General features: G+C 35.8%; 2 protein-coding genes across 2 annotated transcripts; both read right to left on the bottom strand.

Annotated features, from left to right (window-relative positions):
- Positions 1 to 1,450: 1,450 nt before the first annotated feature.
- LOC142350420 (uncharacterized) lies at positions 1,451 to 15,651 on the bottom strand. The gene is made up of 4 exons (XM_075402267.1): positions 15,600 to 15,651; positions 12,535 to 12,714; positions 12,277 to 12,400; positions 1,451 to 1,697 (listed from the first exon to the last, which is right to left on the bottom strand). Exons 1-4 carry the CDS (start codon positions 15,649 to 15,651, stop codon positions 1,451 to 1,453), a joined length of 603 nt encoding a protein of 200 aa, XP_075258382.1.
- Positions 15,652 to 23,456: 7,805 nt separating this feature from the next.
- LOC142350419 (uncharacterized) lies at positions 23,457 to 26,008 on the bottom strand. Its single transcript, XM_075402266.1, has 3 exons — positions 25,682 to 26,008; positions 23,773 to 24,053; positions 23,457 to 23,609 (listed from the first exon to the last, which is right to left on the bottom strand). The coding sequence occupies exons 1-3, from the start codon at positions 25,929 to 25,931 to the stop codon at positions 23,457 to 23,459; spliced, it is 684 nt and encodes a 227-aa protein (XP_075258381.1). The 5' UTR covers positions 25,932 to 26,008.
- Between the last annotated feature and the right edge of the window lie 585 nt (positions 26,009 to 26,593).

Genomic DNA, 26,593 nt, shown 5'->3' with positions numbered 1-26,593 from the left:
TCTTATTTAAATTCACAAGCAATAATACTGAAGTACGTGGCATATGGCGCAGTGGTGTTAGAAGTTGTTGCCATGCAGCAGGTGAGAGGTTCGAAACCGTGTAAGTGCATTCCTTTTTTGTAACAAACCCTGTGAATCCGGTGAAAAAAATTTCACTGCTAAAAACCGCAAATCTTACAAAAATTCAACGCATTTGTTTTCAATAACATTTATTGAATCTTATTTAAATTCACAAGCAATAATACTGTAGTACGTGGCATATGGCGCAGTGGTGTAAGAAGTTGTTGACATGCAGGAGGTGAGAGGTTCGAAGCTGCGTAAGTGCATTCCTTTTTGTAAGATATCCTGTGATTGCGGTGAAAAAAAAATTTCACCGCTAAAAACCGCAAATCTTACGAAAATTCACCGCTTTCACCGCATTCATCGCAAAAATATGCGGGCGCTTTGCGGTGAAAATTATTGTTTTTCACCGATATTCACCGCAATTGTTACATTATTTTTTCCGGGTATTGAAATGAGAAAGCTCGAGGACAGGACCAGTTTGAATTGAGTTGGAGCGATTCGGAAAAATTAGGAAAAATCTGTCCAATACTCCTTGATGTACAAGGCGGTGATCCCAGCGTGAACAGTGCGATGAAGCCGGATATCTGGTCACATTGACCAGTGAATACCAATTCAATAGAGGGTCAATATTGAAAAAAAAACAGACCCCAAAGCGCAGCTGCATGACCGCTCGTACAAAATTAAGACCCCGGAACGCTGAGTTTTTTCCAAAGTAACTTCGGGGATGCAAGCAATTTGAACATCTCGGGTGCAACAAACAAGTTGATTTTCAAAGATGGTTTCAAAAGCTTTTTATCCAAAGGAATGAGAAATACTAGACAAACGTAGTAAACAAGTATATATCAAGACAATGCTTCCATTCGAAAACAGTCGTAGATTGTTGCATTATCGATGACAGAATAGCTTTTCTCTATAGCATAGCTCGAAATAGCATAGTCAATAGCGATTGTTTTTAATCTATAATGCGTGGGAAAAAATATAATTTATTTTATCGGGATCTCCGAAATTTGAAATGATTGCAAGTCTGTATGCTTGTTTCGATTATATAAAATAAAACAATTTCTTTTTTTTGCATCATATGTGCAAGTTACTTCTGTTCTGTCTTCTTAAAATTACAAATTCCCGCTTTCTAAATTTTACCCCGCCTTAAATTTTAGACCAAAAGTCATAAAGCAATGACCAAATGAGCGCAATGAGCAAAAATAAACTTTCATAAAGTCACAAAATATTTTTAAGAAATTAAACTTGTTATAAAAACGTGGTCTGTTTTAAAGACACACAATGTAAGTGACTCGAAGCTATTTGAAACTATATGAAGACGTTATGGAGGTCCATCAAAGCTAATAAATTTTTTTTCTCAAGTTTTTTTCCATAAATTTTTTGTTCTTTAAGGGTGCTTCATATCATTAATCAGATTCCTGAAAAAAGGCTGGACTCCAGAATTAAGGACTTCATAGTTCTCTCCAAGTGCTTCCTGGACACACCTTCCTCTGACGAGACCGCCAACCCGGGTTTCAAAATTGACAGAGATACCAGCGAAAGCCTCCGGAAGCCTGTTTCTGGACATTTTCTTGCAGGCACGAATCAAAAAATTTTCCTGGTCTTTAGCGCAGTAGTAGATGTAGCGTTGAAATCTATCGGTAAAAATATGTTTTCTGGACCAGTTTATTGGGGATGGGGGTTAGTTTTGAGGACCAGAGAGCACGGTAGTTAAAGATTATAATATTAGATATGAGATGTAAAAGAAATCAGAAGGGCCTTGACTAGTATGGCGATGTAAAACAGACGTTAGCCGACAATTTATTTAATTTACTGAACAAAAAAATCACAATTCTCACTAAGTTTTCTCAGAAATTTTGCAATGAGTTATCACAAATTACCTTTGATATTTGGAACAGCACTGCAAAGATATAATTACGTGGTCAATGTCCGAAAACATTTCAAAATTTTTTTGCCATTTTGTGGAAGCGAGTGGCAATGCTTCTTCGTAACCATTTTCACTTCAAGAAAATATTTTTACGTTGAAATAATTGATATTCTGAACAGTTATATGCGTAATGGCATAGCAAAAGTGCTGAATATCTTCCTAATTCATAATTATTAAAAAGAGGGAATTGAATCACCAATTAGTCTTTCTTGTTCCGACCCCACTTTTAGTGGGGGGAGGAACTATATACTATACTGGGTATTTTTTGTTCAGACAATTTTGACCGATCGATATAATCATCGTAAAGAGTTGTGAGTGGTATCTTTATAAAGTCCCTCCAGCGTAAAATATGGAAATAAAAAGATTTTTTTATCGATTTTTATAGGGAATTATCGAGGTTTAAAGTTTCGTGAAAAGTAGACAACATTCCGTTATTTTTTATTCACATTTTCCGTATTTTTCACAAAATTTGTTGCAATTGTTAACGGCAGTGTTATTGATTCGATCGTAAAATATGGAAATAAAAAGATTTTTTTATTATCGATTTTTATAGGGAATTATCGAGGTTTAAAGTTTCGTGAAAAGTAGACAACATTCCGTTATTTTTTATTCACATTTTCCGTATTTTTCACAAAATTTGTTGCAATTGTTGACGGCAGTGTTACTGATTCGATCGTAAGAGATGAAGGGGGTTGCGGAATTGTTCGATCTGAGCTTTTTAGCTAATATTTATGCTAAATTTTTCAAAATTCAGAATTTTCGTCAAAAATGGGACCAAATAGCCCACTTTTAGCCCACTTTCTCTAAATTTGCGGAAGTAGACACCTTAAAACTGCCACCATTTTCATTGTATGCTTAAAAAGAGAGCTAGTTGCATTCCCGCTAGCTTTATAAGTCTACTGAAATTATAATTCTGCCACATTTTCCCAAATTTAATCTCGATAATTAAATGAAATGCATTATTTATTATTAATATACTGACAAACTTCGTTTAAAATTAATCTGCCTTGCAACCATTTGAACAATTGAGTTTTTTCGTTGCCGCGCAGCAATATCAGGTGTGATATTGATCTCACCATGGATCTTTACGGTTAAGGGGCCTTTTTTAAGAAAGTATTTCCGCCTTTACAGTTTTTAAGCATGTTACGGACAGGAATTTCAAATCACGGCTCTTTTACTAACGTATACTAGATACAAAAAATGAGGCCCAACGACCATATATTATGGTTTCAGAGTAAAACTCTTGATTTTTATGGCTCTGACCAAACTGTTTTTGTGGATTTCTTCTGTTTTGTATTCATTTTTTTTATAATTCAGTGACTTAAACATCTCAATCAATGATCCAAATGGTTTCTCAAGTGTAGAATGAGAACCAGACAATGCTTTCATTTATTTACGTTTAATTTTTTTTATTATAACATTATTGGTAGGTCCCATTGGTTTTGAAATGTTGGGCAATTGAACATTTAATTGCTCTTCGTAACAATTTATGGTTTTAACGGCTTCACTTCCCTATCGAGCAAAGTTTCATTCTGCGGATATTTGTTATTTCCTAGACTCGTGACCTAGTCTCAGTAATGACATGCCCAATTGGTTTTCTAATGTGTTGTATCTTAACCGGTCTCTTTTCGTTGAAATCTTATGTCTGTTAAGACTTTTGAAAGAAACAATTGTTTTCAAAGCGTATAAATAACATTTTTAGTTTAAACCAATTGTTTCTCGACTTTGATACTTCTGTTACTACGAAATTAAAAAACATGTTTGAGAATTTTACAAATTTGTACATTTTAATGTACGTTTGTTATCTTTTCAATTATAACATAATTGGTAGGTTGCATTGGTTATGAAATATTGCGCAATTGAACATTTTAATTGCTGTTGGTGACAAGTTTATGGTTTTAACGGCTTCACTGCCATTTCGAGCAGAGATTCATTTTGCGGTCGTTTGTTACTTCCAAGACTCGTGACTTAGTCTTAGTCTCAATAATGAGATGCTCAATTTGCTTTCTGATGTGTTGTATCTTAATCGGTCTCTTTTTTGTTGAAATCTTATGTCTGTTAAGTTATATAGAAACTTTTGTTTTCAAAAAATTATTGGAATTTGACCTTCGTCATTGTTTTTAAAAATTTTTTGGTCGAATTGCAGCTTATATTCTGTAGAAGCAGGTCACAACCCGTTTCTAGTGATCTATAATTTAATTAATAACTGTTTTTTTCAACCAATTTTTTCCCGGCTTGGTTACTACTGTAACTACAAAATTTCATAACATGCTTGAGATTCGCAATATTTAGTGACTTTTTAAAAAAAATTTTTGTATGTTTGTCTTTCTTTTGGTTGCTGTTCGACATATAACTGATAATGATAGAATTGCTTGCCCAGATTGTATAACAACCAGATTCTATTTAAATATTACAGTAAATAGCTATTTTTTTAATGACTTTCATTATTTTTATGAAAAACGCTTTTTCCGACTGTTTCTTTCTTGCTTCAATTTTCCTCACCATGTAACTAAATCTCACTATTAAGAACTCTCAAATGTTTTATTGAATTAAACAGCTTCTTTTCTGTTAGTTATATGTTTTAACTGACGACTTTGACTACTTTTTTTCTTAAAAATTTTCGAGATGTCTAAACATTCCAACTGTCGGGTTTTTTTTGTTGCCATTCCTATTTAGTTCTTTTAAAAGGAAAACCCTTATTGATGATCAGATTAGAACCAAGTGATGATGTAGAGCTCTTGCAGATAACATCTTATAAAAAAGTGCCCTGAACATTGTGGTGGCGTAAAATTACTTCTGATATCTCCGCTTCTTCCTGTTTTTGCTATTTTGTAGTCTCGTGATTTAGTCTCAATAATGACATGCCCAATTGGTTTTCTGATGTGTTGTATCTTAATCGGTCTCTTTTTGTTGAAATCTTATGTCTGTTAAGACTTTTGAAAGGAACAATTGTTTTCAAAAACATTTTAATAACGTTTTTAGTTTAAATTAACTGTTTCTCGACTTCGATACTTCTTTTACTACGAAATTACACGTCATATTTGTTAGTTATATAAAGTTGTATATTTTAAAGGACTTTTGTTTTCCTTTTAATTATAACGTTTTTCGGTGGGTCCCATTGGTTTTGAAATATTGCGCAATTGAACATTTTAATTGCTCTTGGTGATAAGTTTATGGTTTTAAAGGCTTTACTGCCATTTTGATCAGAATTTCTTTTTGCGGGTGTTTGTTATTTCCAAGACTCCTGACTTAGTCTCAATAATGAGGTGCTCGAATGGTTTTCTAATGTGTTCTATCTTAATTGCTCTCTTTTTGTTGAATTTTTCTGTCTGTTAAGACTTTTGATAAATTTTGGTTTCAAAATTATATTCGGAATTTGAGCTTCGCCATTGTTAATAATTTTTTTTTGGTCAAGTTCTGCCTTATATTCTGTAGAGGCAGGTCACAACCTGTTTCTAGTGAGCAATAATTTAATTAATAACTGTTTTTTTAACCAATTGTTTCTCGGCTTTGTTACTACTGTTACTACGAAATTTCATAACATGCTTGAGATTTGTATAAATTTGCACATTTTAAAGGACTTGTTTTCTTTTTAAATCAGAATGTTAGTGGTAGGTTCCATTGGCTTTGGGATACTGCGAAATTGAACATTTTTTGCTATTAGTGATAAGTTTATGGTTTTAACGACTTCACTGCCCTTTTTGCCCAAAGTTTATATTTTCGGGTATTTGTCCTTTTTTTTGTAGTCGTATGAAGTACACTGGATAATGGCAGGTCTCAATTACTTCCCATGGAGATATAAATGTACACTTTATTGATTTTTTATGTCTAATGGCAATAATCACATTGAAATTAATTGTTTTCACTCTTATTAAAGTTCAGATGAGAACCAGATGATGATTTAGAGCTCTTGCAGATAACATCTTATAAAAATTGTGTCTTGAACACTGTGCTGTCGTAAAACTATTTGTGAAGTTTTGGCTTCCTCCTGTAAATTTTATTTTGTATTCTCGTGAATTAGTTTCAATAATGATAGGTCCAATTAGCTTTCTGAGGTTTTGCATCTCCATCGGTCTCTTTTTGTTGAAATCATTTTGTTCGAAAGTCTGTTTTAACTTTTGAAAAAAAAATGTTTTCAAAAACATATTTATAACGTTTTTTTGTTTAAACCAATTGCTTCTCGACTTTGATGCTTCTGTTACTATGAAATTACATAACATGTTTGAGACTTTTACAAATTTGCAATTTTTATTGTACGTTTGTTTTCTTTTTAACTATAACTTTATTGGTGGGTCCCATTGGTTTTGAAATATTGCGCAATTGAAACTTTTTATTGCTCTTAGTAACAATTTAGGGTTTAACGGCTTCACTGCCATTTCGAGCAAAGATTCATTTTGGGGATATTTGTTATTTCCTAGACTCGTGACCTAGTGTCAGCAATGACATGCCCAATTGGTTTTCTAATGTGTTGTATCTTAATCGGTCTTTTTCTGTTGAAATCTTATGTCCCTTGATAATCTTTTTTCAAAAACATATTTGCATTTTGAGCTTCGCCATTGTTTTAAATTTTTTTGGTCGAGTGATTGCTTATTTTCTGTAGAGGCAGGTCACAACCTGTTTCTAGTGAGCATTAATTTAATTAATAACTGTTCTTTTAACAAATTTTTTTGCGGCTTTGTTACTACTGTTACTACGAAATTTCATAACATGCTTGAGATTTGTATATATTTGCACATTTTAAAGGACTTGTTTTCTTTTTAAATCAGAATGTTATTGGTAGGTTCATTTTGCTTCGAGATATTGCGAAAATGAACATTTTTTTGCTATTAATGACAAGTTTATGGTTTTAACAACTTCACTGCCCTTTTTGCCCAACGTTTATATTTGCGAGTATTGGTCCTTCTTTTTGTAGTCGTATGACGTAAACTGGATAATGGCAGGTCTCAATTACTTCCCATAAAGATATAAATGAACACTTTATTGATTTTTTTTATATCAAATGACAATAATCACTTAGAAATTAACAGTTTTCACCCTTATTAATGTTCAGATGAGAACCAGATGATGATTTAGAGCTCCTGCAGATAACATTTTAAGAAAATAGTGTCTTGAACACTGTGGTGTCGTAAAATTATTTGTGAAGTTTCGGCTTCTTCCTGTATTTGCTATTTAGTAGTCGCGTGACTTAGTTTCATTAATGACAAGTCCAATTAGCTTTCTGAGGTGTTGCATCCTAATCGGTCTCTTTTTGTTGAAATCAGATTTCTGTTTTTGTCTTTTGAAAAAAAAACAATTATTTTCAAAAACATATTTATAACGTTTTTGTTCAAACTAATTGCTTCTCGACTTTGATGCTTCTGTTACTATGAAATTACATAACATGTTCGAGAGTTTTACAAATTTGTTCATTTTATTGTACGTTTGTTTTCTTTTTACTTATAACATTATTGAGAGGTCCCATTGGTTTTGAAATATTGCGCAATTGAACATTTAATTTGCTCTTAGTAACAATTTATGGTTTTAACGGCTTCACTGCCATTTCGAGCAAAGATTCATTTTGAGATATTTGTTGTTTCCTAGACTCATGACCTAGTCTCAGTAAAGTCATGCACAATTGGTTTTCTAATGTTTTCTATCTTAATTGGTCTCTTTTTGTTGAAATCTTACGTTTGTTAAGACTTTTGATATATTTTGTTTTCAAAAACATATTTGGAATTTGAGCTTCGCCATTGTTTATGAAAATTTTTTGGTCGCGTTGTGGCTTATATTTCGTAGAGGCAGGACACAACCTGCTTCTAGTGAGCAATAATTTAATTAATAACTTTTTTTTAACCAATTGTTTCTCGGCTTTTTTACTACGAAATTTCATAACATGCTTGAGATTTGTATAAATTTGCACATTTTAAAGGACTTGTTTTCTTTTTAAATCAGAATGTCATGGTAGGTTCCATTGGAAAATTGAACATTTTTTTGCTATTACTGACAAGTTTATGGTTTTTACAACTTCACTGCCCTTTTTGCCCAAAGTTTTTTTTTTGCTGGTATTTGCCCTTCTTTTTGTAATCGTATGACGTACGCTGGATATTGGCCCTCTCAATTACTTCTCATGGAGATATAAATGAACACTTTATTGATTTTTTATATCAAATGACAATAATCACTTTGAAATTAACTGTTTTCACACTTATTAATGTTCAGATGAGAACTAGATGATGATTTAAAGCTCTTGCAGATAACATATTATAAAAATAGTGTCTTGAACACTGTGGTGTCGTAAAAATATTTGTGAAGTTTCGGCTTCCTCCTGTAAATTTTATTTTGTATTCGCGTGAATTAGTTTCAATACTGATAGGTCCAATTAGCTTTCTGAGGTTTTGCATCTCAATCGGTCTCTTTTTGTTGAAATCATTTTGTTCACAAGTCTGTTTTAACTTTTGAAAAAAAAAAGTTTTCAAAAACATATTTAAAACGTTTTTTGTTTAAACCAATTGCTTCTCGACTTTGATGCTTCTGTTACTATGAAATTACAAAACACGTTTGCGAATTTTACAAGTTTGCAAATTTTAATGTACGTTTGTTTTCTTTTTAACTATAACTTTATTGGTATGTCCCGTTGGTTTTGAAATATTGCGCAATTGAAAATTTTAATTGCTCTTAGTAACAATTTAGGGTTTAACGGCGTCACTGCCATTTCGAGCACAGATTCCTTTTGCTGATAATTGTTCTTTTCTAGACTCGTGACCTAGTCTCAGTAATGACATGCCCAATTGGTTTTCTAATGTGTTCTATCTTAATCAGTCTCTTTTTGTTGAAATCTTATGTCTGTTAAGACCTTTGATAAATTTGTTTTCAAAATCATATTTGGAATTTGAGCTTCGCCATTGTTTTTAAATATTTTTTTGGTTGAGTTGTATCTTATATTCTGTAGAGACAGGTCACAACCTGTTTCTAGTGTGCATTAATTTAATTAATAACTGTTCTTTTAACAAATTTTTTTGCGGCTTTGTTACTACTGTTACTACGAAATTTTGATAACATGCTTGAGATTTGTATATATTAGCACATTTTAACGGACTTGTTTTCTTTTTAAATCAGAATGTTATTGGTAGGTTCCATTGGCTTCCAGATGTTGCGAAATTGAACATTGTTTGCTATTAGTGACAAGCTTATGGTTTTAACAATGTCACTGCCCTTTTTGCCCAAAGTTTATTTTTGCGGGTAATTGTACTTCTTTTTGTAGTTGTATGACGTACACTTCATAATGGCAGGTCTCAATTACTTCCCATGGAGATATAAATGATCACTTTTTTGATTTTGTTTATATCTAATGACAATAATCACTATGAAAATTGAAAACTGTTTTCACGAATACGCAGTTTTTTGCTCCTTTTTGCCGAACTGTTACCCAGTCGCATTGAATCAACAATTCAGGTCTCATATCTTTTCTTTTGAAGTATAAGTTGAATTTGTTTTGTTTAGGTCGGTGCAAAGTTGTTTTTGTTATGATGTTTTTTTAATATAGTCATCGAGTTTTGGTCGTAATTAATGTTTGTTATTTGATTTTTTGTCTTTTCCAGTTGTCTTATTAAGGAAAAGTTTCGTCGGCCCTCTAGCGTGGTCTTATTGTATTCCATTAGTGGTTTTTTGAACGATATGTATGTTTTTGAAAATGTTCTATCGGTTCATCATTTGGTAGCCGGTTAAGACAAGAATGTGGATGAGCGGGGTCGGAACATTATTTGCGTACGCACCTTATCGAGCCCCCTTGTTTCATTTTGGTCTATTTGACACTATTTTGGTTGTAAGATACAGTATGTGCCAAAGAATTATTCTTCTTGGTAATTAGTTCCAGATATAACCAAACTTGATCAAATATTAAACAAGTTCGGTTGCTGTAGTTAGTTAATTCCATACACGCACCTTACATGGTCATTGTCCAAAAAATCAAGTATCTATGCCTGATTTTGGACGAGCATTTGCGCCAACCGTATTTTGAGGTTAGATTTATGATCGTGTGTCAAAACGAATTGAACTAGGTTTTTTTAGTTTCAATTTGCTTCAAATTGGATTTACGTGCATCCTAATTTTTATAAAGCGTGTTTTTGGGAATAGCTTCATAATTTATTGTGTCAATTAGACCGAAATGAAGAAAAAAACATGTAGTGATTAATTTCAAAAAAATTCCGGCTAAGATTCCGACAAATAGCAGCTTTGCGATTATACATATAATTGTTCACAAGAACAATTAATCATTCGGTTTGGATGTCAAATGTTTGTAAATAAAATTTGGGTATGATATAATTTCAGGCAAAATTTTTGTTCAAAGTTGTGCAAATTTTTGTATTTATCCGTAAGGACTTGCAACAAAATATAAATGGCTTCCACGATAAGAGTAACTCAATTCCACGTTTTGTGTAACTATATTCCTACACATAGAATGATATTTGAATTGTAAAAATTGCGGACAGAGCTTTTTTCACTCGAGTCCTCAAAACACAAAGTTTATAGAAACTGCTTTTTTCAGACATATTTGTCAAGAAATGGCACGTGGTCGTCGAAAATAGCTTACAAATTGAAAGAAATTAGTCGAGAAATCCGGCATTAAGCACGTCATTGTAACCCACACACACACACACACACACACACACTACTGTTTATCAAGTGCGACAGAAATGTGCTACTTTTACGTACATTTCCCTGTAGTTGTCAACAGGCTCTGTACACTATTAAGCGAAAATGTTATACTTCCATAGATCAAATTTTAATGACTTTTCGGCATATGAATTGATGGTTACAGTTTTGATTTTTTAAAGCATTCTTTCCTCTACAATTAATATTCCTTCTTTTTTGTATAGAAAAAGGTTTAGTACAGTTTGAAATTTTGAAAGTTTTATTTCATGGTAAATTTTCAAAATGAACAAAATATTTTTCGGTTTGAAATTTAGTTCAGGTTGAAAATTTTTTTACAGTTCTTTATATGATTGTGGGTTGTATTCTTTTTAACAAAACACGCTTGTTTTTTGTTAAATTTTGAAATAATTTATTTGATTTGAACCTCCTTTTACGAGCATTCTACGCTCCTGATTTTTATGCCTTCGTCAGTTTTTGCGGATAGATTTTAATTTTAATTTTGATCCGTTTTATAAAAAATATCTATAAACTCAATGCCTCAATTTAGAGTCCCGTGTTATCCAATTCCACGAGTACTTAGAAACTCTCGTTGTTCAGTCAGTATCAGTTGTCTTTAGCTTGTTTGAGATGATAAGTGGCTGCTCAAGTTGAAGTCCTCGTTCAAAATGACTTTTGAAAATACCAAGACGTGTTTAATTATGAAATTATCTAAGCAGACCGAAGTCACCTCTGATCCAGACGTTGGATTGCTTGCGCTTCGAGAAAAACCGATCTTTAAGCCTATGAGGCAAACTTTGAAAGATTTAATGATGGCTTTCTTCTTCGCTTCCAAATAACAACATTAAATTGCTAGTCTTTGATGAATTATGACTCTGCTTCACTGATTCCAATCGTTCTAAAAAAATTGCGAAAAATTTAGTTTTACCATATTTTTTGCGCATTTTCATTCATTTTGATAGGCATTCCAATTTTTGTTTTTGTATCAGAAATTTTACTTCTCTTTCGATTATAAAAATTGTTGTGACGTAATTTTTTATATTCAAAATAAGTTCATTTTCTAGAGGCGGAGTATTTGATTTTAGAACAGGCGCCATTTCCGAATAAAAAATTTTGACCCGAAGCGCACGGCCATGATAAGCAAATCCAAAAAAAAATAATTGAGACGAATTCTATAAAAAAACTGCTATTTATGCGTGAAAATATTGAGTTTAAATAAAAATAATGTCAAGAAAACTTCCTAAAGAGGAACTTTGTTTTTGTCAAAGGTCGGACATCTCAAAGAATTCCCCAGCGGCCAGCCCAGCCTTGCCAAGCAGGGGTCCCAGACCGAAATTCGTTATGTTCAGACCAAAGTGAACGCAACAGGGTCATCGTGCGTTCATTATTACACGGTCTTGAAACATTAATGAACGCTGGAAAATCGGGGCATAGGGAATCCACAAAAGTCTGGTCTGAACTTTTTTTCTGGGATTTCAGGCTGGGTGTTGTTATTTATTTTACATTACATAATTTCGAAAGCAAGGCAAGTTTTAGTATGTTTTCGTGTGTATCAGGTTACTATAAGTTTTTTGAGGAAAGTTTTCACTAAAGTCAGCCAAATTTCCCTTAAAGTCTGATCAAAAAAATTTAGCAGAAAACATATTTAGTGACGTCACCGGTCGCATGGTAGGAGCTTTGTTGCGTCGGCTTTCCAAGTTAAACAATCGTCATCGCTCGCACAGGTCTCCGGAATGTTGTATTCCTCAAGTCTTGGAATTGCGTTTACACTCTCATCCAAAACTAAACAAACAAATTAATGAAAATGTATAATTTTCTAGAGATCAATCCCTGTTTAGCAACCGAAAAAAAAAACAAAAAGAAAATTGTACATAGGTTCGGAGTATATCTTACTAATATATTGAAATATATCTTACTTCTTTCTAGTTCTTCGTGTGAACGTAGAATTCCCCCAACTGTTGTTGACTGACTCAAAAAATCCAAATCAGAGGGAACATCTGGCTCAAATGTGAGAGCCGCACCCACATCTTTAAAACCCAGACGTGCGGCATCCTCGTAAAGATGGTACGTCCAAATGTACTGAACAAAGCCTCCAACTTCAAAAAGGGTGCAATCTTGTTAGAGCAGTAAAAAATTTTGACCGTTGTTTTGTCTTCCGTGATCAATATTTTTTTTGAGTCAATTGCAATAATCATAAGCCAGTATAGAATAAAGAAAGAAAGAAAGAAAGAAAGAAAAAAGAAAGAAAGAAAAAAGAAAGCAAGAAAGAAAGAAAGAAAGAAAGAAAGAAAGAAAGAAAGAAAAAAGAAAGAAAGAAAGAAAAGAAAGAAAGAAAGAAAGAAAAAGAAAGAAAGAAAGAAAGAAAGAAAGAAATAAAGAAAGAAAGAAAGGAAAGAAAGAAAGAAGGAAAAAAAGAAAACAGATAGATTTTATGTCAAAAATAAATTTTGACTTCAACCAATTTTTCGTTTTTGCTATCATGATGAATAATTTTTAACACGAATTCTGTATTTGAAAATATTAAATCACCTAATTAACGAGATTATTTGAAGTTCTGATGGACAAATTTTAGACCCAAAGAAAAAGATTTGTGGCAGTGTCGCATCTGATTTTAGCAGAACAATCCCCAATGCCCAAATTTTAATTGTTTGTTACTTCTATCATCAAAAAAGGATGGTTGGGTCTGAAAAATAACGCCGCATTCCAGTTGAGTCATGACTAGTGACTCCAAAAATATTTCTTTTTAAACGAATCATTGAAATACGCAAAAAAATTTTGCATTTAATGCTTCCAGCATCAAACGCACTGGAGGTTTTTGAGGCACCAACTAATGCCTCAATAAGTTTCAGCACAAAATTCCATTAAACAAAAATCGTTTGGTAGATTTGTATTCGATTCTTTGAAATAGGAACACCCTTATGTTAGAACACTTCATTTGAACTGTTCATTTTGTAGAGAATCATGAAAACTGAAAAAAGTAAAATAATTAAGCAGTCGAGTTGTATTTTTTCTGTTGCTCATGACTAATGTTTAAAAATATGTTTGAAGTTTGTGTGGTTATATGGAGTTTTGCCGGAAAAAAAATTTGTTTCTAGACGACTGTAGGAATGGAAAGTTAAACTTAAGCGTTTTTCGGAAGAGAACCAAATTAATACTCACCTTGAATTATTCCCATCACAAAAGCGAATTCTAAATTTAAAAATAATAATGGTGAAGAAATTTGAACTGATGAGAACGGTTGAATAAGTAAATATTGATTCTGATAAAGATTATATCATAGATTGAACACTAAATTCTCAACCACGTAATATTGGATTAGAAACCCAAAATAGGGGCCTAGGTTATCAAAGTAATGAATGACCTTCTCAAAACTTTTCTCAAAAAGGTATTTTTCACACAAAGATTCAGAACATTTGGTAGAAATAGGACTAAACTATCATAACCAAACATAGATAAGCAGTATATATACGGCTCAATCTTAGCCAATTTTTGTAACCAAAATCAGTCTGAAAATAATTATATTTTCGTGATAATCGAAATTGCAGAGTAAATTTGATTCGACGAATAAGTTAACAGATCTCTGTCGTGGTACTGAAAATTGTAATAAGTGTTTGAACTAGTATACTCTGGTAACAATAATTTTCGTTAAATTAACTTAGCAAATTTTCCACTTTTTTCTCTTTTTAGACCTCTTCTTATAACTTATTACAGCTTAAACTGGTATCTAGTAGGTATTTGGTAAACGCTTCGATACTCTGCACTCATAGGCTTTTGTAACTAGTTGTTCTATAGGAACAATAGCCTTAAAAAAATTAAGATTGGTTAAAACCTATTCGTTTCTTTCGGTTTTCTCTTAATCAACAGTGTAACTGTACAACATTAGTAACTTCACAATACTTCTCTAAGGATCTGAAATCATAATCAATCTAGCTTCAAGTAACTGAATTTAAATTAGTTTGGTGACTAGTGAAGAAGTGATCAACCAAACAATGATTAGGTTAACTTAGGTTAACGTAATGGAGGACAGCATCGAATCCCGGACAAAATCAAGACGATTGAATTCTGAGAGTATTAATCGGCCAAGCTCCTTTTAGGAGACTTCATAGTGAAGCCACTCTGTGGGTAGGCCTGCCTGCTCGTAGAAGACTTGGCAAGATAAGTTAACCCATGTACTACGGAATGGTGAACCAAGTAGACAATTAAAACGGTCTGCAGTAACCTGAAGTACCTGATGGGCAATGTCTTAACGTTCTATCAAGTTGGTTAATATTCTTCTGTTTGGGTTGTGGAGTGGACACCGACGAGCTTTTCACGTCATCTACTATTTGTTTTAAGTATATTGGTTGATTGATTAATTGGAAATTGAATTGAGGACCTGATATAATTCTCAATCTTAGAGTCACCAATTTATTTCATTTGGTAAAACACTTCCTAGAAACTAAAATATCATAAAACATAGAGAGGCATTACAAACATATTCTAATATCATCATTATTATTGGCAATTGACTACAGTTCAATAGCGCCTGAAAATAATTTCTTCAGGAATTGAAAGGAGGGCCTGTTATAACCCTTTAGTCTAGTTAAGAGTAGTAGGTTTGTGAAGTTACTATCCCGTCAAGTAGTTTTCTTTAAAACTAGATTCTAGGAACAATTGTGGAATTGTGAATAGGGTAAAACCTCAACCCTAGATATTCAAATTCTATATTGGCGACCACAGAGGGAATCTTCGGATTGGAAGGCGGTTTTGCTTTTTCCAACAAAAAAACGCAAAATTAGAATTTGAGAGAACCGATTAATTATATCTTTGGATTACGTTCCAAAGGCAAAACTCATCTATATTTTTTTCCGTGTCATTTGGTTTTGCATCGAAAATTACTTCAATTACCAAAAATGAACAACGCACCAAACAACCAGCAACAGCAACAACAGAACCAGGCGAACAATCAGCAGCAAATAGTCGTAGCACCACCCCTTCTCACCCCTCTCCGATACCCCCGCCGCGACTTCGAGAGTTTGACACTTCGAATCCATGTCAAATGCCAATAATTGAGATGACCAGAGACAACGCGAGGTCCTACCCACGTGTTTGAACAATTATGCGTTAGATGAGTATTACATCTCCCGATCATTACTTTCAACAAGTGCAAGGACAACCAGCCCGGACCATAGAGAGACTTCTGAACGTTCTTAACAACAGAATCGGCGACTTTCCGAACGCAAGGAGTGCCTGCACCGAATTCAAAAATCTTCAATCAGAATCAGAGTCAATCCAAGAGTTCTCAAGGCGAGTTAGTAAGTTAGAAGAGGCCACCAATGCTCATCTTGATGTTGCGGGACGACAGGAAGCTAACAAAGACGCCTTTATGGACGGACTGTTGGACAGCGAAATCAGATATACACTCCTGAAGGAAGAACCGGGAAGCTTCAATGCAGCTACACAACGGGCCATTGCTCTAGATGCCATCAGTAAAGCGGAATCCAGTTGACTGCGAGGACGAAGAAACGAACATGTGAGACGGACAAAGGGTGAACAAGATCATGATGAGTCAGTAACAGCTGACTTTAGAGCACTCAACACCAGTCTGTCATCGGGTTTCAATCAAATGATCTAGTTTCAGACCAGAAGGTCAATAGGATGCTAGAGCAGCAAGAGCGGCATACACATATCATGGAGAATATTCTTGAGACCCAAACAAGGTTTCTATCCAAATCAAATCAGCCCAGATTTCAGAGTAGAACTCCGGGAAGAACGGAAGGCTTTCGACGCAGAACGTCTGCAATGCAGTGCTATAATTGCCGCAAGTTTGGGCACCTGTTAAATCAGTGTCCACAGAAAGGAACAATACAACCGGGTATATCCACAAAGGTGGACATCGATAGACAACCAATCGTAAAAAGCATTTTACAGAGAGCGAACCCAGAGCAATTGAGCAGTATCAACAAAGTTCAAGCCGAAGCAGTCTTTGGACCTACAGTCTACGTGATAGTTGATCTTCACGAACAAAAACACAAAGCGTTAGTGGATACTGGGAGCAATGTCAACATTCTATCAGAAAAAGGATACTCACAGTACGAACAGCGTTCCAAACTCAGACGTTTCCGAGAACAAGTTCTTTCGGCCACCAACGATCCTTTCGAAATACTTGGCGTTTTTACTGGCGAAATAACGTTCGACATCGGGGTTAAAGTGAAAGCCGATCTCTTGGTGACCCCAAACACAGACGTGCCTTCGATACTTGGAACCCAGGCGATGGAGGAGAATAAAGTATCAATCAACTTCCATTCTATGCAGCTGATGATGAAGAAAGAAAGCAATGGTGTAAATTAGCAATTTGCCTATAAAACTGAAATCCCCAGACACGTACATCTTTCGGACACGGAAGCAGAATCTGATCTTGATGAAACTGAAACAACGGAAGAAACACAGCACGGGTTAACTGCAGCAACAAACCTAACCCTGTCATGCAATGAAGAGTTAGAACAAATTTGTTCTTTAGCAACTCCAGACAGAATCCAACAAACAGACGACAGAAGAACACTGCTAAGAGAGTCCAGAGATGTGTTTGCAGGAACGACAACGAACTTGGACAGGCACATTTGGTTCAGCATGAAATTGACCCAGGTGATACGCTGCCCATCAAGCTCGCGCCCCATAGACTTGCACCTGGAATGATCAATGTGGTTAAGATGGAGATTGAGGACATGCTGGCACGAAATATTATCCGACCATCAGAACAGCCCCTACAGTGCACCAATCGTTCTCGTTACCAAAAAGGATGGGAGCAATCGAATGTGCACAGACTTCAGACGACTAAACGAAATAACAAAGAAAGACTCTTTTCCCCTCCCGCGAATTGACCAGATAGTGGATCATCTTCACGGAGCAACGATTTTCTCAAGCCCCGATCTGGCCTCTGGATTGTCGCAAGTCCCATTAGCTGAGAGTGCTATACCTAAAACTGCGTTTCTCACTCTCGATGGTGGACACTACGAGCACCTCAGACTTCCACTTGGACTTTGCAATGCACCGGGAACCTTCCGACAACTTATGACAAGCATCTCCAATGAATATCTCTTCTCATTTGTCCTCATCTTCTTGGACGACATTCTGGTGTTTAGTAAGAATGTGGAGGAACACGAAAAACACATGCGCATCGCTTTTCACGCTCTTTGCCAGGCCAATCTTAAACTCAAACCCAAGGAATGCCGCCTCTTTCAAGAATCCGTAACCTATCTAGGATACAAACTGAGCCCAGAGGGAATTGAACATGATGACAACAAACTCATTGAAGCACGGAAATGGAAATGACCAGAAAACGTTACCGAAGTGTGGTCTTTTATTGGATTTTGAAGTTACTACAGACGTTTCATCAAAGACTTTGCTGGGATATTGAAACCTCTTCACCAGATAACAAAAAAGAACAGCCGTTTCACTTCGAACCCTGAATGCCATAATGCGTTCGAGAAACTGAAAGAGGCTTTGATTGATAGCTCAGTACTCAAGCATCCAGACTACAACTATCCCTTTATCGTGGACACGGATGCAAGTGACAACAGTCTAGGGGCAGTACTCTCGAATATTGTCGATAGTGTAGAATACCAAGTGGATTTCGCGAATAGAGTTTTGACGCCAGCAGAACGTCGATACTCAACAACAAAAAAAGAAGCATTAGCAGTCATTCAGGCGATGAAATGGTTTAAGCCTTACATTTGGGGAACTCAATTTGTGCTCAGAACAGATCACGCATCGCTGCAGTGGTTTTTTAGACAAAACAATGACGAGATGATATTCAGGATGCTTAAGACTGCAAGAATTTGATTTTCAAGTAGTACATAGATCAGGAGACAAGCACGGGAATGCAGATGGACTGTCAAGACAGTGCAGCATCACACTTGAGCTAACTGAAGCTGAGAGACTGGTTATGTTTAGAAGTTGCCCATCAGCTAACTCTTTGGAAGACGCCCTCGGAAGAATTAACTTAGTTACAGCCGAGGACGCGAACGAACCAATGAGTATCCAATTTCAAGAAGACGTAAACTCATTTAGGCTGGCTCAAAGAAACGATACCTGCTTACGTCTCATCTTGCAATGGGCAAACGCTGAGAAACATCCAGACCAAAATCCGCTGATAGACTTAAAAATTAAGAAGGCAAACGCAATAGCACAAAGAGAAGATGCAGTAGCGATATGGGGCCTCTGGGACTCAATAGACTGGAACTGACTGATGGCGTGCTGTTTAGGAAGTGGCATGTGGAAGGAAGCAATACAACACAAAAACAACTTGTAGTACCGCAGGGACTCAGAGAGACAGTTTTGGAACAACTTCACAATTCAAAACTCAACGGAGGCCATTTTGCTTTCGAAAAGACCTTGGGCAGGGCAAGACAGAGGTTTTGGTGGCCAAATATGAGAAAAGACGTTGAGCGAAAAAGTGAGAACTGCACCCCGTGTCAAGCACGAAGTACCGCTGGAAAGAAAAGAATAGCCCCTCTGCAGACAATCAACGTTGGGATCCGATTCAGTGGCAGCAGATATCCTGGGAGCTGTTACCCGAGCAAAGACAAGCGGCGCAAAATAAATTCTCGTTTTGACGGACTATTTCGCGAAATACGTGGTTTGCGTTCCCATAGAAAGAACTACGGCCGAAGATGTTGCTAGAGCAATTGTGGAGAACTGGGTATTGACGTTTGGAGAACTTGATTGCCTTCACACCGACCAAGGGTTAAAGGTCTGCAGCTAAAAAATACTAGAAGTGTGCAAAAGTTTTGGAATAGAGAAGACAAGAACATCTCCATATCACCCGCAGGGAAATGGTATGGTAGAACGTAACAACAGAGTTGTTGCGGATGTTGTTTCCAAATATTGCTCAAACAATCCAAGTAGCTGGGATCAAATGACTCCATATCTCAACTTCGTCTATAATACGACAGTACACAAAACAACAGGACAGACTCCATTCTCACTTGTGTTTGGACAAGAATGCAAACACCCGATTGACCTGCTACTCCCAAAAGCAACTGGTCACGAAATTGCCAACTACGAATTCACAAGATGGCTCAATGAACAGTTCAGGCAAGCACAAATGAATGCCAGAGAGACACTTGGCTACAAACCAGAAACACAAAAAAATTTGTACCAGAAAAACGTTTTTGGAGAGGAACTAAAGCCAGGAGAGAAAGTTTGGCTTTTTGCGCCCGAAAAAGCAAAATCAAGGAAGTGTTTTCTTCCCTGGGTCGGACCATATAACATCATCGAAAGGACCTCAGAAGTCAACTATAAAATCTCAAAAAACAAAAACTCCAAGAAATGGCAGATAGTCCACTCCAATCGATTGAAGCCTGTGAAGGAGGAAGACGAGTTACCCAGAATGGAAACAAGATCATCTCATCAGGAGAAATGGCCCAGCCGCCAAAGTACGTATGACCAGGAAGTTCACATTGACAAAAACAATCAAACGTTCATCCCAAAAGTTATATCAAGACGACCTAAACAAGAGAGTCCCTTCAAACGGATGGACGAGGATAAAGAATTTTTCTACGATCTCTTTGCAGAGCGAGAACATTCAACTAAAAGGCCCACTAAGACTAACATACCAACAGAACCGATCACTCCGGAACAAGAGAAAACCCAAGAGAACCAGACCCCTTTTGTAACCCGAGCCAAAGAGATTGACTCTACACCACTGCCCCAACGACCACACAAGCCAAAAAATGTCTTAAGGGACGTCAGTGAAGTACAGTCAACACCTGCTAGCGCCAAGAGGGAAACGTGCAAACCAAAAACATCTGCAGAAATTTTGGGAACCAAAACTGACGAAACAGTAAACTTCATCGCTAAAACACGAGAAAGACGCGCAGTGAAGTACCCTAAACGAATCGGAATTGACGACGAATAAAAGAAAAAGATATATATATATATATATATATATATATATATATATATATGTTTTAAAAACATAATAAAAAGGGAACCTGATTAAGTTTTTCTATATAGCATTGCCTAAAAAAATTGTAAAGATCAAAAGATGAGCTGAAATTTTTATTAAAGATGGGGACGATCGTACAACATATTTAAATAGCTCCTATTTAAAAAAGAGCTAATTAGTTCAAATAAATTTCAGCAAATTTGGGGGGAATTATTACAGAATGTCGCACTAATTCTAATACAGAAAAAAAAGCTATCTAGGTTTAGCGCAGTAATTAACCAAAATAGTGTTTAGATGTAGAACTTTGTGATATTTATTTTAATACTTGCGGTACGACAGCAAACAGTGGAGAGTGCAAGAACTACTGCGCATGTTCTCTTTCAACCTCAAACTCCCGTTTAATTGGCCGACTCATATCTGACTGTGGATATCGCTGTCCCAATTCCAAAGCTGTTGAGCGTGGATCTCCGATCAATTTATAAATTCTCTTCAATACTTCAGCAATTGGAACAGAAAACGTGGAAGAGCTCCGAGTTTTGCAACAACCCAGAAATAAGCGCACTATCACAGCACCACTTCTACGGAATAATCTCATCTATTAAGATAGAAAACGAAAGAGCAGAGAAATAGAGGACAAAGCTTGTCAAAGAAGTAGCATCTTTTGTAAACCAGACTATCACTCTTCAGCGACAGAGAAGATCACCACTGCTGTTTGCAATGGGAGGTGCGACGGCGATAACTTTAGAACCCTTACTGGAAAAAGCAGTCTGTAGACTACTCTCAAATTTTGTTCTGTGCGAAAGTTCTAAGCGAAAGATGGAACAATTGGAAGGACGATTGTACTAATTGGAATCAAGAATGGTTCACCTGCACAACGAAGAAAGAGAGTCTATTCATGTCATGCCCAGCAATAGTTTGAAGCTTCATGATGACACACAAAAGTGCTAAACTACTCAGAGAATAACTTTGAGATTCTGCAAAAAAACCTGGAGGTGCTTCAAAAAACAATGGAAGAAATATAACCAGAGCAAGCCTGTGATCATCGAAGGTCTGATGTTTTTATGCATGCCTTTGGCGCCCAAATCGCAATTAACAACGTATCAAAGACTCTCAATGCTATGCACAGCGAGTTGCAAGTACATAAACTATATTTGAAGGAACAGAGAAACATATTTTTTTCAAGCATTGGAGTGCTATCCAAGGGGATACTGCCAGCTGCACTAGTACCCTACGACGATTTTCGGAAAAAAATTACAACTCTGAAGCTGGGAGATAAAAAGTGTTCAATTCCATACGACCACTCAAGTTTACTTTACAGCCTGCCCTTAATGAGAAATGTTTTTTCCAATCCACACGGACTGTTAATCACAATGGAGGTGCCAGTATACAGTGGTGAACCAATTCGCGATGCCTACAAAGCAATCCCTCTGCCACAACCAATCAAAAACACAACGACGGTCGCAACTCTAAAACTAGAAAAGAACTATTTGATCGTATCAAGGCGAGAAGAAAGCTATGCCGAAATGAAGAGTGAGGAATATCAGTCATGGGGACAAAATTGCCGATACTTTGCACCAAGCCAGTAGCGATGGTGAGCGCGCAAGATCAACTCTGCTTGAGGCACTATACAATCACGAGGTAGCTGTTTTGAAGACTTGCACACTAGAAGCAACCGAATTGACAATTTTACCGACAGCAATCTACCTTGGGAACTCTATGTGCCTCCTCAACGCGGCAGACGATCAACAATTTCTTTATAACATAACGTACAGTGGGGGCAGAAAGTTTTCAAACAGTGTACCAGCCTGTAAAAGTTGACTAGTACATCCCCCCTGCAATAGTAAACTGGTTCACCCGAAGAAAGGACTGGTCATGTTGCCCGATCCAGTATATTGTCTTCAACACAGTGGACTGATAACAACAATCACAACTCCCGAACAACTGGACACCGCTTTCAACATCCCGAGCATTCCATCGGTCACTCCTACAGAAGAGAGTCGGAATTTGGTGTTGCATAAGATCAGATCGGCACTCAAGGATGTCCCTACGCTTGATGTCACGCCTGAATTAGTCAGTGAGATGGCAGACAAAATCCATCAACAACATTCTGAGGAAAACAACTTCAAATCCTTTTGCCAGGGGTCAACACTGCATACATTTAAAGAGCTGGCTGGTCTGCTTGGTTTCTCCTTATGGTGTCTTGCATTTGTCCGTTTGGCTGTATGGGCAGCGAAAAAGTGTTATAAGTCCAAAAACACTACAAAACATATTCACAATTTGTCCAACGATGATCAACGAGATATCGGAACTGACATGCAATTTGAAGAGAGACTAAATTTAGTTGAGAGAATGCGAAATGAGGAGACGAACGCTTATTAAAAAAAGCTCTCGTACCAAAATATGGTGATGGTGCTTTTATATACTTTTACGTTATACTAATTTTACTGTATTGTACTATTCAAGAGAATAGTTTAGTCCGGATGGGTGGGATGTAGGACTGGAAAGTTAAAAAACTTAAGCGTTTTTCGGAAAAGAGCCAAATTAATACTGACCTTGAATTATTCCCAACACAAAAGAATAAAAATGGTGAAGAAATTTAAACCGATGAGAACGGTTGAATAAGTAAATATTGACCTTAATATTGCCCTTAAAGTGAATATGTAAATAAGTTTTGGGTATTTTTGAAGCCTCCCGAAACCAATATACTTCAAATAGGGACACTGGCTAGCAGTAAAGATATATTTTTTGTGATCTACTAGATGTCTCTAATCAGACATTGATGCGTTTGAAAAACTGTGTAATCAGACTTTCGTGCATGCGAAGCAGTCTCAGACAAAAGTGCACTTGAAACCACACCTATGATCAGACTGATCGGGCCGTTGAAATCTCTTATTACCAACCATTCGTGCGCTACTTTGACAAAACATTTGTGCACTCGAAACCTACTATGATCAAATCTTGCGCGTTAAAAGCCTTTAGCAGACCGTATAATTCGAGTACGATGTGGTATGCGCTCGAAGATGGTCTGATCAGAGGTCGAAACCCAGATCTCGAAACCTTGATCTGGGTTTTATCTTCTATTCATTGAAACATTGAAATACGAACAAGTTTTTGGTATAAATCCACTTGAGCTTTTTGTTCTACATAACCTGTAAGTAATAAAAAAACGTTTTGTATGATTATAGTAGTGATTTTCAAGACGTAATGATTTTTTCCTTCGATTAACAAGATCGTTTTTTCCTCGTCGTCTGTAAAAATTTCTCATTTCTCGTACTTTCGGAGATCCACTGTCATCATTGGTATCAGAATCGGAACCAGGATCAGATTCCTCTCCGGAAACTGGACGGGTTTCCAGCAGAGTGCTGGTCACTATTATTTGTGGGTAATAGAACAATTGGTTGCGTGTCTCGAATACAATACCACGACCTCGATGCTGCTCAAATTCCCTCTCTCCAATTATTGATGTCCTCACATTTCGCTGAAGAGTGTCAACAGCAGCCGTGTTCTCTGATAAAAGAGGATTACAGAATTTTTACACCCCCAAGGAATCCGGGCATTGTAGTCGAAAATCAAAGAAGTCCCAATTTTATGTCCAGACAGTAAACTGGCTAAGATTCTGGCTGGTGTTGTCGGCAAAAACTACCCCATTTCTTAATGGGACAAAAAAGATAATACATTTAATGTCCAGATCAGTTTGAATATAAAAGTCCGGGTTATCGATTTTATGATGTACAGAAAAAAGGCTTTTGGCACAGACTGTTCCGAAATGTATGTGTTTACATACAATTCATTCAATCAATGCATTCAAAAGTATTTCCGTTATAAATTTTTGTTTAAAAAGTTGTATTTAGAAAAAGTTGTATGTAAAAGAAAGCAGAAAAAAATAAACTTTCAAAACAGATAGCATAGAAGTGATTGAACTTGCTGTTGAAGCCCCCTCCAAAAAAAAAATTACCTATATTCTTGAAAATTACAGTTAGAAACTGGTTCACTAATAAAAAGTTTCTCACACAAACAAAAATGAAAAAAATGCCCGTCATGCCATTCGATGCGTTACATCATTCATCCTAACCTTGCTCGTCGCTTTCGCCTGAGTTTTGAAAATTGTAGTGATCAAAAGCTGACTTTTATTGGTTATCTAAAAACATATAAATCACGCCCACATAAACACACAAACGCACTTACACACTTAAACACATGTACATTCATGCACACCCACGCACAAAATCTCTTTAACACACATATACATACACATGCACTTACGCAAACACGCGCACAAATATTCTCACATACAAACACACACACAAATAGACATACAAGCACATTCACACACACACATATATACACACATGGACACATACAAACACACGCATACACACACACGCATATATATGTATATATATATATATATATATATATATATATATGTATATATATATGTATAAACGTAATAAGTCCGGTACTGTATATATATATATATATATATATATATATATAAATATATATATATATATATATATATATATATATATAAATATATATACATATATATGAGTATCTGTGTATGTGTGTTTGTTTGTGTGTGTGTGTGCGTGTGTGTGTGTGTGTGTGTGTGTGTGGGAATGTGCATGTATGTCTATCTGTGTGTGTTTGCATGTGAGAATATTTTTGCGCGTGTTTGCTTGAGAGCATGTGTATGTATGTATATGTGTGTTAATGAGATTTTGTGCGTGGGTGTGCATGAATGTGCATGTGTTTAAGTGTGCAAATGCGTTTGTGTGTTTGTGTGGGGGGGTCATTTAGATGTTTTTATATAACCAATAAAAATCAGCTTTTAATCAGTACATTTTTTAAAACACAGGCGAAAGCGAAGAGCAAGGTTAGGATGAATGATGTAACGCATCGAATGGCATGACGGGCATTATTTTTCATTTTTGTTGGTGTGAGAAACTTTTTATTAGTGAACCAGTTTCTAACTGTAATTTTCAAGAATCGGTTGCGTCGGTTCCGAAGTGAACAGCATATCTAGAATGATAAATTTTTGCAAAATTTTTATGATTTTATGATTTTACTTTTATAATTTTACAAATTTTTACACTGTTATGCTTTGTGAGGTATTCATTGTTTTTCAGTACCTTCGGCAGATGAAGTTGAAGGTTGTTGTTGGTGTGTTTCAGCCACCAATCGGTTCACATTCTCTTCACAACTCACACCCTGTCCGGTACTGTATACCAATGTCTCTGCATTTTGGAACATATCAGGATTTTCAGGGTCAAAATTGACTTCGATCAGCTCGATTGCCATGTGGGAACCAAATATAACAATAAGCCAGAGAAAAGTAATGAACCAGGTCTTCGCTGATCGAGTGGACGAGAAGCTCATCATTATCGCAACTTTGCTTCTATAAGACAACTGTTTCTGCAACTCAACTGTTTATTCATATGGGAAGATGCCGAACTATAACGCTTATCTTCAAAAGATCAATTCCGATTCGAACTCCTTCGCATCAAATACAGAACTCAATTTGGAATCGTGATTTTGGATTAATGACACTGAAAACTTTTCGATTGCTTTGGAACAATTTTTGTTAACCTCATTTCCTTAATAAATCAAATTTGGGACAATTCGAATGAAGTGACAGTTTTTAAACTGTTTGAGGATCAAAAAAGAACAAAAGTTGTTCGTGTAAAGAGATTTTAGTGGTCATGATTCGATACCCTTAGTGCTATTAAAACCATTAATCAAAAATACACTTTTTCCCTAGTCCAGAACATCGAACATAAAACGACGTTGGTATTTTCGATTTCAAACATAAAAGCGCTTCAGTATCTTCGCTATCGTCGGTACCATCGCTTTTAAACGCAAAAGAGATTCGGTATGTTTGGTTTTAGAAGATTCGCAAAATTTTTCTGTATCGTCGTTTTTGGACACAGGATAGATTCAGTATCTTCGTTTTTGATGCAAGAGAGAGTTCGTATAGTTTTTGGATGTAAAAGAGAATAGATATTGTCAATTTTGGACGCAAAAAGAAATTCGTTATGTCAGGT

This window comes from Convolutriloba macropyga, chromosome 12, assembly GCF_964194025.1.
Source record: "Convolutriloba macropyga chromosome 12, txConMacr16.3, whole genome shotgun sequence".
Classification (NCBI taxonomy): Eukaryota; Metazoa; Xenacoelomorpha; order Acoela; family Convolutidae; genus Convolutriloba; species Convolutriloba macropyga.
This window is presented reverse-complemented; position numbering and strand designations above follow the sequence as displayed.